The following is an 11,704-nucleotide window of genomic DNA, read 5'->3' as shown; positions in this document are numbered from 1 at the left end:
TGGAGGCAACACACGCACACGCACACGCACGCGCACACACACACACACACACACACACACACACACACACACACACACACACACACACACACACACACACACACACACACACACACACACAGGTCAAGGAGGTCAATTCTATGTCCTATTCAGTCACAGGTGCAGGTTTCTGGGCTGAACACATTCCTAAACTCCTTCTGTCTCCATCCATCCTGGTGCTCTGTCGTATGACAGTCGGTTTCTGCACCTATAACAGTCATTTACATGCTACAAGAATTCCAACAGCATGCACTGCATGGTTATGTTGTGCCAATCCTTCTTTGTTGTTGGTTTCCCAAGACAACAAAATATGTTTCCTCGCAGCATAAGTTAAACGATTAAACATGGCTTTAATCAGGAAGACCCAGAATTAGACATATAGGGTCAGGTTCAATCTCCATATCAAAGATCACATTCAGATGCTGCACAACCAATGGTTCAATCTTATGGGCTGACCATATAGGCCTACAGTGAACATAGTCTCCCTCCTCAATCTTACACTTAATGGCAGAGAAGAGACAGACTATAGGGTTCATTTTATAATACTAGGTGAAATCTGTAATCGATGTATGGTTCTTATCTGAATCGCAGAGAGGTTTTTTTTTGTTTGTTGCATTTTCTAATATTTCACACCAAACCTCATCTGCAATTTCAAAACCGATATATCTTTCCCATTTCCTCTTGGTCATAGCAACAGGTCATAGCAAACGCTAATTAAAAAAAAAGAAACCAAATTGTCTGTCTGTCTTTCTTTACTACTTAAAACAGGTTATCTGGGGCCAACTGCTGGCGGAACTGAAAACAAGAAAACAACTCTTATCCCAGCCAAAGAAGGCTGTAGGGCTAAACTAGGCCTACTTTGCCTTTGCGTGAGAGAAGCCACAGCACACAACATGTGTCATTATGTATTGTTAATACAAAGTGCAGTCTCTTAAATCTCAATCGATTGTATTCAGCTAATAATGCTAATTTAGTTATGGTGACACTAATTAGAAGGACGGGGATATCCAACAAGAAATGTTTATATCGAGGCTTTTTAGAATTATCAGTGCTAGGTAGCCCTGTAACATGACTGTCATACCATGACAGTCATAGCGCTACTTGTTCCTGTTTTTTGAAAATGTTACATTTACGACCAGTACATCTACATAACGTTCATATTTCAAATATAAAGTGATGACCCCCCCGGCCACGGATGTTGCCAGTTAAAGCGCACGGGTCTAAGTACCCGAATCTTACGTATTGTTCAATAACAAGCTTTTTAATCCCATCGCCGGCCATTTTCTTCAAATTATCTCCATAAGCTTTTATATAGGTGCCCCTATCGGTTGGGAGGTGTATTCCACTCTTATATATTATGAAAAAATAATAATAACAGAAAATGGCCGCTGATCGGATTAAAAAGCTTTTTGTTGAACAATACGGAAGATTCGGTACTTAACACCCATGCGCTTTAACTTGTAACATCCGTGGCCGGGGGGTAAGCACTTTATATTTGACATCTGAACATTTATGTAGATGTACTGGTTGAAAATGTAACATTTTCAAAAAACAGCAACAAGTAGCGCCATGACGCTTGTGACAGACGAGCGTCATGTGAACTCCCATTTTTGCTCCACAGTCAGTCTTTCCGCATTAAACCAGAAAGGTGTTGTTCTCTGCCTGGTCTCATGAACTTATGAGAACGTTTTTAAGAATGCTGAATTGAGCCTAATGGTATTGAGAAACAATGGAGCTAAAAGTTAAGCGTCACAAAAGTGTACGGAATAAATAAATAAGAGGAAGAATTAAGGGGTTACGTTACGTGAAGAGAACACCAGTGTGCTGCAGTCGTATAACAAATAGACCAGAGGATAACTACGACATTGAACACGTGGTCCGCGGCCACGTGTTTACGAATAACAACAATAATAATAGTTGCTGGTTCACTTTCACTTACCCTCCGTGTTTCCTGCTGCTAAACATAGCCTGCATAAGTCATTTGACTGTGGTTTTGGCAGACCGCCATATAGGAGGAGCTGAGAGATAACATAATAAACTAGAAAGTACTGTTCCTGAAGAAACAGTGTGGGATCGCTAAGAATGTTGAGCTGGTATTGAGTATTGATAGTGATAGTAGTGTTATAGTAGGGTCATAATACAATGACATCAGTATTATGACGTCACTAGAATGGCATTACCATTCACTAGAATGGGATTATGCATTATGACGTCTCTAAATGGCATTTCTCCATTGAAATTACCCCAAAAACGGGGGGAATAATAATAAATAGTGAAGATAACATTGGTGTGATCGCTAAAGCGATCCCACAAATACACCAACAAGGGAATAGTATAGAGTCTAACCCCTTAAAAGACGACGTCACACTGATAAGAACCAGTATGCACACGCAGGCTGGCACCAAATGAAACCCACTAGCCAACACACAAGAGGAGGTTGAATGAACTGAAACCAGAGCACCCCGAAACAATATGTTGGGAATTGTTTGCATGAAACAATCACCTGTGTGTCCAGACTCCAGTCTCAATGTTGGTAAACAAATAATTGGTCTAAGAAGCAATAAAACATAAAGGTAATGATGATAGAAATTATATTAAGGTTAGGCCTGTCCTGTCTTCAAGGTAAAACAATGCAATTAATGTTTGGTTTAAACAAACGATTTTTGTGTAAAAAGTTAAGATAGTAAATATTGTTATAGATCAGGGGTCTTCCGCATTTTTCAGGCCAATCATAATGTCCTCTTAGCTGAGAGAGAGATGAAGCATGCAGTGTAGGCTATATTCCATGGGTGCCTATATAAAAGTGATGCAGCTTTATTTCTTTCTTTCTTTTTTCGCCCCCCCCCCCTTTTTTTTAATGTCCTACCTGACATTTTCCGAAATTTTTACCACTGACTTATAAGAGTACATTCTTAATAAGGGGAGAAATGGAATGTTAACTTTCAGGCAGTACCATTTGTCCACCAGTAGGTGTCCTACCACACCACAGGATCTGTCTAACTCTAACTAAATGTAACGAATTAGCAGGGAGGCTTCATACAATAATGGACCTGGCTGGCAGTAGTGTTAGTTATATTGTATTAACATACTCTATACCTTACAGATTGGTCATTGTATTACAGAAAAAAATACATTTACTGTGTAGGACAATAGTCTACAATGTAAACAAACAAAAACAATGTTCCTATCACAAAATAATTTTGCAGTCCCCTTGTGGGTAACTCTAGAGTCTAGACAGTCTAGAGGACCCCCTGTTGAAAACCCTTGAGTGTTTGTTCACTAACAGGGGTCTCACCGTCTCTCCATCCCATTAATAAACTCATTAATAAGTTTCAATGTTGTCTGCTGGATGAGGATGACGGATGAGGCTTGAGTACTAATTATGCTTCTACTTGCCCATCTCAGGGCCCTGTGTCAGGCACTCTGAACTGGTATAGGCTAGCAAGCAAACTGACACTGTGGGAGCCAACCCAAGGCACAGAAAGAGGTGCACGACCACCTACATAGACACACTGAGGTGTGACAGTGGAGCTAACAACACTCTCAGACTCTGAACTTTATTGTTATTCCTCATATTTTATAATGATCTTTTAAAAATAATAATGAAAATAATAAATCAAAATGTAGTTTTTTTTTGTTTATATCAGTTCCCTAAATTCATGTTGGTCTCTAAATTGCAATTATGTTTTCTCAGGACATTTTGTTAAGTCATTTAAAGGTATTTTATTCTATTTTTCTATTTTTTACTGAATTAAAATGTCCTTTTCATAATGTATCTCTTTTGCTTAATGTGTTATGTTATATTCATGACCCTGGTACCTGGTTCCCGGTAACCACAATGGAAATAGGCTCTTGCACTTTTTTATATCCTTTTGACATGTACAAATATCTTATTCTACTGTATAAATATGTGATGTCTCTCCATCATGCTGTATCTCTCTACTATATCATACTTTTTACTCCACCACAATTATTTGACAACTTTAGTTAGTTAGTTACTTTGTAGATTTTGATTATTATTACAATACATGCATTAACCACTTCAGCCCTGTGCAAACTTAGGCTATTTTCAAAGCATTTTTATACATTTGGAAACTTGTGAAATGGGACATTATGCAAAATGAGTACTTTTACTTTCAGTACTTAAGTATATTGTAATGTGAATACTTTTGTACTTTTACTCAAGTACATTTTTAATATCTGACTTTTAATTGTAATTTCTACATTGTGGTATTGGTACTTTTACTTAAGTACAAAATGTGAGTACTAGTTAGTTAGTTAGTTAGTTAGTTAGGTACTTAGTAATAACGCAGTAGCAGCAGCCAGGGGGCGGCCTCAGCACGGGGCAGTTCATTCATAAATCCGGGTGCAGTCTGTTCTGTGGTCCTGTGGCGCGTGGGTGTTTGTGGGCGTGTCAGTGGTGTGTTGTCCAATGAAACAAAGTGCATGCCGCGCAGAATAGTAAGTGTTCTTCTGCCGGTGGCTGTCTGGTCTGGACCATTCACTGTATTGAGCTTTAACATGGTGTGACTGAGGGCACCGGCAGGTTGAAGAGACGCTGCGCTGCGTCTTCACACAGGATAAGAGAGACAGACAGCGTCCACAAGACACGGAGCAATAAGGAGAAAGGCAACTACATAATCAAGGTGCGTTTAGCCGTGTTTTAGTGTGTTTTGTGTTTAAGCTGCTCTGCTTTAATGGACAAGTGAGTCGTGGAAATACATCATTAGCCTAGGCTACTATAATGTGCGTTATATGGCATGTTGCGATGCTCGCCGTATAGGAGCAGGTCTGTTTGTGTGCATGGATGGCTATTACAAGATTAAAACATGTTATAGGTCAAGTGTAATGTACAAGCTATTAGCCTACAAGTGAATATGCATGAACATGCAGAACTATTAAGTTGGAAGAGATTCACAGATTCACTTGTAATTAATGATTAATAATCATAAATAATAATTAATTAATAATTAGCCTGTGTAGGCTACAATCTATCAACACATATCATGAAAGGGTTACAGCAGAACCCTTAACAGGCATCATTGTGCATTCCAGTATAGGCCATGCATGTGCAAATGATATTCCCCTACCATAAACTTGACAATTAGTCATCACTTGTGCAACCTTGCTACCGGTGGTGATGGTGACACACACACACACACACACACACACACACACACACACACACACACACACACACACACACACACACACACACACACACACACACACACACACACACACACACACACACACACACACACACACACACACACACACACACACACACTGGAGTTGTTTGCTCTAGTAAAAGTGATCTGTTGTGGCCAGTAGCTCTGCCTTAAATCTATGAGATTTTCAAGTATACAGTATGCACCTGTTTTAAATGGCATGTTAATACAAACTAGTACATGTGTAGTGGTTGGAGGTGATCTCCCTACTCTTCAATTGAGACATTCAGACACTGGTGTCTGGTAGGACACTTACTAGTTGACAATACATCTGAAACAGAAGGCACACCTGATTAGACGGTAAATGTGTTGCCATATTTTAGTTGGCACATTGTTATGATGACCTCTCTCTTTAAGGAGAGTGGGACAACGGACATAAAACTTACGGATTGTAGCTTTAAGTAAACCTGACAAGTGTGTGCAAACAAGCATCAGCATCAACAGCATTGATATTGATTTATCACATTGGTGTAGTGAATGACAGACTAACACATTTATGACAGACTAATACATTTATGACAGACTAACACATTTATGACAGACTAACACATTTATGACAGACTAACACATTTATGACAGACTAACACATTTATGACAGACTAACATATCTGGTAGTGGATGACAGACTAACATATTTATATATCACATAGGTTTAGTGAATGACAGACTAACATATTTATATATCACATAGGTGAAGTGAATGACAGACTAACATATTTATATATCACATAGGTGTAGTGAATGACAGACTAACATTTAGAACTATGCCTTCCCTGGGTTACTGAGTTAGGATGTTGCAGTTGAAGCGCCTGGGATCCGGTGGCGCGGGAGAGCCAAACATCATCTAGCCTAAAGGGGAATTCCCCCTTGGCCAGGGGAGATATTAGTCTTTTGGTGTTCAGGCAGAGGCTCTGATCCACTTTGCTACACAGTCACAAAGAACATAGAATAATATACAGAATATATGGAAGATATTAATTCATGCTGCAGAGGGATGAATGAGTTAGCAACCAAAGTATATACACAGTACAACTAGCAGTCAGTCAGTATTACAGTATGTGAGTCAGCATTATTAACTATGAGAATGTATTGGATACAATCCAAAAAGTACCATCGTGCACAGAGATGGTCGGAAAGCCTACAGTGTGTTTGCTGTGTTGGTGAGCAGGTATTTGTAAGTTATAGGGGTTTTCCACCTAGAGAAGCTTGGTTATTAACATGGTTATAAATGGGTTTCCACCTTGGCCCGGTACGGTCCGACATGCTGTAAACCAGGCTGACCAGCCCGGCATTTCTTACCGTGATGGTCCTGGTTATGATCTCTCAACAGTGTGCTGGGTGGGAGGGTTCAAGTTCAAGTGATCGTTGAAGGCAGTTAACTTGGCAGTTGAGTCATTGTTCAAAGCTCTGATAGCCTGAGGGAAGAGGCTATGTGTCTCTGTGGCATTGTGACAGCACAGGTGTTTGCATGACCGCAGCGACATAAACGGTCCATTACTGAGGTCATGGTCGTCCTTCATAATCCTAATAATCAGACATAATAATAAAGCTTTAATAATAAAGCTAATAATGGGTTGCTTCTTGTTTTATGTTTTTTACCTTTTTGTTCTCTCTTTTCTCTCTTCTCCCGAACAGTAGACTTCTTCTTTCTGAGGAGGCGGTGTGTAACAGGATGCTGATAGATCTGTCTATGATGGCTGGCGCCCTCTTCTTTGTGATTGCCTGCTGTGTCTCCATCAATGCTGGAGACACAAGCAACCTGAACAGGCTGGTCAGGAGAGCTGGCTCCATCGTTGGCTCTACACTGGACAGGGTGGAGGAGTTGGAGAAGGTGTGTATAGCAAGGAAGCTGGATGCTATCATAGACAACCACTCACACCCCCCAATAAGGAGATTGAGGGGCAATTGAGCAGGAGGGGACTTGGTGTGTGTGTGTGTGTGTGTGTGTGTGTGTGTGTGTCTGTCTGTCTGTCTGTCTGTCTGTCTGTCTGTCTGTCTGTCTGTCTGTCTGTCTGTCTGTCTGTCTGTCTGTCTGTCTGTCTGTCTGTCTGTCTGTCTGTCTGTCTGTCTGTCTGTCTGTGTGTGTGTGTGTGTGTGTGTGTGTGTGTGTGTGTGTGTGTGTGTGTGTGTGTGTGTGTGTGTGTGTGTGTGCGTGCGTGTCTGTGTGTGTGTGTGTGTGTGTGTGTGTGTGTGTGTGCGCACGCAAGCGCCATATTTTCTTCTTTGCTGATCTCTGTGGAGTAATTTGACCTCTGACCTTTCTTTCCAATGCTGCCGAGAACAGTTTGATTAAAGTAAGAAATCTGAAATGTTTCTCTCGTCTTCACCTGTTGTTTCTGCCCGATCCTCAGTACAATGTATACTATATGTATTAGGGCATTCACGAATAGTGATTTTTAGCATTCAAATTATTCGACCTATAAGTATTCGAATATTCGATTAATCGATTTGATTATAAAAAATAAAAAAATAAAACATTTTTTTTTGTTTTTGTTTTGCCAATGGCATTGACGACTCGACTCAAGGAATGCGAGTTGACGTCACACCAGAGCTCACAGCTGCGTGTCTGCTGTAGAAAAGCCACTGAAAAAATATATATATAAAATTGTCTTTTTTTTGGTCTTTTTTTTTATAGCATAATCGACTTTGATGTACAGTGGTCGAATAGTGGTTTGATAGTCGAATATTCGATTATTCCTTTAATGCCCTAATGTATACAATATGTACAGTATTATGATGTTATTACAGTATCAGTTTACACAGCATTGTTGAATATTGTTGAAATGTAGATTTTGTTTAGACACCCAGACACCATCACACATTCTGACACCACATGTGCATCCACAGTATTCACTATTATAATGCAATGATCTCTTTACTGACACTAAGGCAGTGCGTCCACCAAAGGGTTTTATCCCTGTTGAAAACGCAAGGCGCTCTGCTAAACACGCTTCCAAACGCCCTGATTTGAAAATATAAAAATTCTGGGAGCCCGGATAAAAACACCAGACGTGAACAAAAACGCAGCGCAACGCAAAACAGCGCCTCGTCATGCTGCTTGCTTTTCCCATAACGTGGCGCTCCCATTGAACAATTGAAAACATACGCTGAACTCAGGAAGAAAAAACAAAAATGTCTCTGTGGACACGGCCCCTAATGCACACACCTGTGCCTTGCACTAGTTATTATGATAGACTAGTTATTATAGACAGACAGACGCTATTGATTATTGAGTTGTAAAAATAGTTGGATCTGTAAGGAGGATGACTGAACCTCTGTTCTTCATCTTTCACCACTCTCTTCCCTCCTCTTCATCTGTCATCTCTAGATGTTTCTACATCTGGAGAGTTTCCCTGGTGGGGATGGCTTATCGTCATCATCACCCTTGGCGTCATCATGGTCTTCCTCTGTGTCCTGGTTTATAAGAAGAGAAGAAGCATTCTGGACTTTGTTCATAGCAGACTCTGCACACCTGACACTCCAGCTGGTAATGAGGACAGGTACAGAATGTTTCATGTTTTAATTCAGTTCAACTAACTTTAGTGTCTTTTTCAATCAATCAATCAATCAATCAATCAGTGACAGTCAGTCAGTCAGTCAGTCAGTCAGTCAGTCAGTCAGTCAGTCAGTCTAGCTTTAGTAACCACATTTTCTAGCCAAAGTTTACTGGCAAACAGAGCCATCAAAAGAAATTTTGAAAACAGGGGAGGGGACCTCTTACAGAACTTCAACATAATCTCGGCCTACAGGAGAAACAAAAACTTAAAAGACCACTTGGTCCACAGCAAATTGAAACCATGGAACCAGATAATTAGGACAAGGCCTAACTACTTTAGCCCAAAACAAACTGTTAAAAACAGGACAAACAAAAATATAATTATCCTAAGACAGAACATCACATACAACACCAGAAATTGTGTTTATCTGATTACTTGCCAAGTATGTGGATTACAATATGTAGGAGAGACGAGCAACTCCATAGCAATTAGAATAAGCCAACATAAATATACCATTAATAATGAAAAGGATACCCATTTGTTAATTGTTCAACACTTTATGACACATGGAATTGAGGCCATAAAGGTATGTGGCTTGGAATACAATGACCGCTGGACAATTGGACAGAGAAGATTCCATGAAAAAGAATGGATCACAAGACTTAGCACAAAATATCCAGGTGGTTTAAACTTTTAAACTGCCCAACAGAACTGAAACCCTTCACAAATTCTCACTAAACTAAACAATGGAGTTGATCACCTACATCAAACCACAGAGTTGAGTGGGAGATCTCATTGTTGAGTTAGTGAGAATATTAATGAAGACACATTGATACCAAGAGCCATCAGCAATTGGGCCATCAACAGGGAGCTCATTGTCTTCCAAAATGGAGGTGTGAACAGCAGAACTGTAGATATGCTAACTGGTTTCCAAGCCTGTAACCTTATAGCACCTATCCCTTAGTTATAAAATATAATGTAAACACATCTTTAAATGGAATTAAGAAATAGTGGAAATAATTTTAAATCCGAGGGTCTGCGGTTACCATGACTCAGAGAATTGACGCCTCTGCCCTGCACAGTCAAATAGAAATCACAAACCTTTAAAACAGAAATAGTCTATGTAAGTTTAATTACACAGTTAGTGGGGCAAACGCAGTCCCCACCAATATTATTTACTATTCTGTGCCTATCGGTACATAACTCGGACGGCGCTGAGTCGACTAGCAGAACATCGGCCGGTCGCCGCGGGCACTCGCGCCTGGAGGCGCTCGGGCGCGACTCCTTGGCCTCAAGGTCTACTGAGTCGGCGCGCCTCTGTCATGGTCCAAAACTATACTTTATTTTAAATAGAATTCACAAAGCCTTAACAACATAAATTGTTTATGTAAGTTTAATTAATTGCAAAACATGACACCCCTTATTCAAAACAGATGGCGAATGCACCTTCTCTTTATAGGGCCTACACAGATAGTACCACAAACTACCTGTGAGGCCTCTTTGAATTGAATCTCATAGTCAGCAGTCAGTCAGTCAATTCTTCTACTTTTCAATATCTCATCTTCCTCTTTCTCTGTCTGTCTGCTTCTATGTCTCTTCTGTCCAGGCCTATGGATGCTGTCTCTGAGGCCAGTCCTATGATGAATGGAGTCTCTGTGGACAAACCAGGTGAAGGTCGTTGATGGAACATCTACCGCACTCATGTAGCCTCACCTTCCAGCTGAGAGTGAGATGAAGCTGCCATTCCAGCACTCAGTGACATTAACTCTGTTACAATCTATCAGAAATACATTTTCCACTTCATACAATGATGCACTGACAACTATCTGCAGCTGAACTTGGGCAAAACAAATGTAGGGGTTAACAAACACCCCGCATTGGACTGAACCCTACAGTATGGACTTTGTTTGCGGGCATTGGATAATGTAAGTTAGATGATGTTAAACAGTTAACTCCATGTTTCCATCCATGTGGGAGACAACTTTAATTTCAAAGTCATATTTCCATTTGTGATTTTAAAACTATTTGCATGGCTATTGTTGTAATTAAGCTGTAATATCACTGCATCCTGGAGAGAAAAAAAACACTCGTCAAAATGTACTGCAGACATCATGTACTGTAAGTTGTCAGTGGCTCAGGAGGTAGAGCAGTTGTCTGATCTGTCATGTTTGTGCTCGTGTCACACACACGCCATGACGAGCTAGATTGTGATCAACATGTTTCTATGCAATATGCAGGACAATGATTTGACACAGCTGAAGCAGGCGTAGATCGCCTGGCGTTGACTCGATGAGCGATTGTCTGTGTATTCAAAAGAGGAGCGCAGTGCGACCCCGCTGATCCAAGCGAGAACGCAGTGTCACATCCTGTCTGAAAAGCCCTTTAGAGAGGACCAATTATATGAAGATAAGGTTGACCTGAGCAAGACACTGAACCCACAACTGCTCCTTTGTGTATTCACTCTGATCAGCACATACTGTGGGGTCACTGCAAAGAAGTAATGTAGTCTCTGGATCACTTGAAATGTCCTTTACTGTCATATTAGCTTCATATGCAGTTAATGGTGAAGAGCTGAGGGCAGTGGGACTTTCTTCTTCCTTGTTATGAGACGTTACAAGACCCATTACTGTACTGTATGTAAGCTAGAGAAAGGTAGGAGAGAGCAAGAGATACGCTGCCTAATGTCACTGTCTTTGTCTTAATGCGCTTAATATTTTGTGTAAGCACTATGAATTGCCTTGTTGAAATGTCTCTATTAATAAATGTTCGTTTTCCTTCCGTTGCCATACTGTATTAAAGATGTGTTGTTCGTTTTGGTGTGGGTTTACGGCTCACAGTAGCATAGGAACGTTATGAAGGGGCAGAGTTGTGTTCACAGCCGATCACATAGATAATACCACCCTGTAAGGATTCATGAATGAATGTGTTGTATTTATG

The 11,704-nt window shown here is 40.4% G+C and overlaps 1 protein-coding gene across 2 annotated transcripts; it reads left to right on the top strand.

The window, feature by feature from the left end:
* The first annotated feature begins 4,553 nt into the window (after nt 1–4,553).
* On the top strand, nt 4,554–11,050 carry LOC308081243 (uncharacterized protein). Of its 2 annotated transcripts, none has more exons than XM_080457625.1 (4): nt 4,554–4,685; nt 6,906–7,101; nt 8,599–8,770; nt 10,374–11,050. In XM_080457625.1, exons 2-4 carry the CDS (start codon nt 6,943–6,945, stop codon nt 10,406–10,408), a joined length of 366 nt encoding a protein of 121 aa, XP_080313751.1. In that variant the 5' UTR covers nt 4,554–4,685; nt 6,906–6,942; the 3' UTR covers nt 10,409–11,050. The 2 variants fall into 2 exon arrangements, with proteins under 2 accessions (XP_080313751.1, XP_080313752.1); XM_080457626.1 differs by having other exon boundaries at nt 4,594–4,685; nt 6,909–7,101.
* The last annotated feature ends 654 nt before the right edge of the window (nt 11,051–11,704 follow it).

Source organism: Gymnoscopelus braueri (assembly GCF_963280865.1).
Source record: "Gymnoscopelus braueri genome assembly, contig: SCAFFOLD_144, whole genome shotgun sequence".
Lineage (NCBI taxonomy): Eukaryota > Metazoa > Chordata > Actinopteri > Myctophiformes > Myctophidae > Gymnoscopelus > Gymnoscopelus braueri.
The sequence above is the reverse complement of the archived record's forward strand: the minus strand, read 5'-3'. Positions and strand labels throughout refer to the sequence as shown.

Bases quoted from the DNA above. Each gene is read 5' to 3' on its own strand.
- LOC308081243 (XM_080457625.1), top strand. From the start codon at position 6,943: ATGCTGATAGATCTGTCTATGATGGCTGGCGCCCTCTTCTTTGTGATT. The intron at 7,102-8,598 runs GTGTGTATAGCA...TGTCATCTCTAG, and splicing joins GGGTGGAGGAGTTGGAGAAG to ATGTTTCTACATCTGGAGAG. The intron at 8,771-10,373 runs GTACAGAATGTT...TCTTCTGTCCAG, and splicing joins CCAGCTGGTAATGAGGACAG to GCCTATGGATGCTGTCTCTG.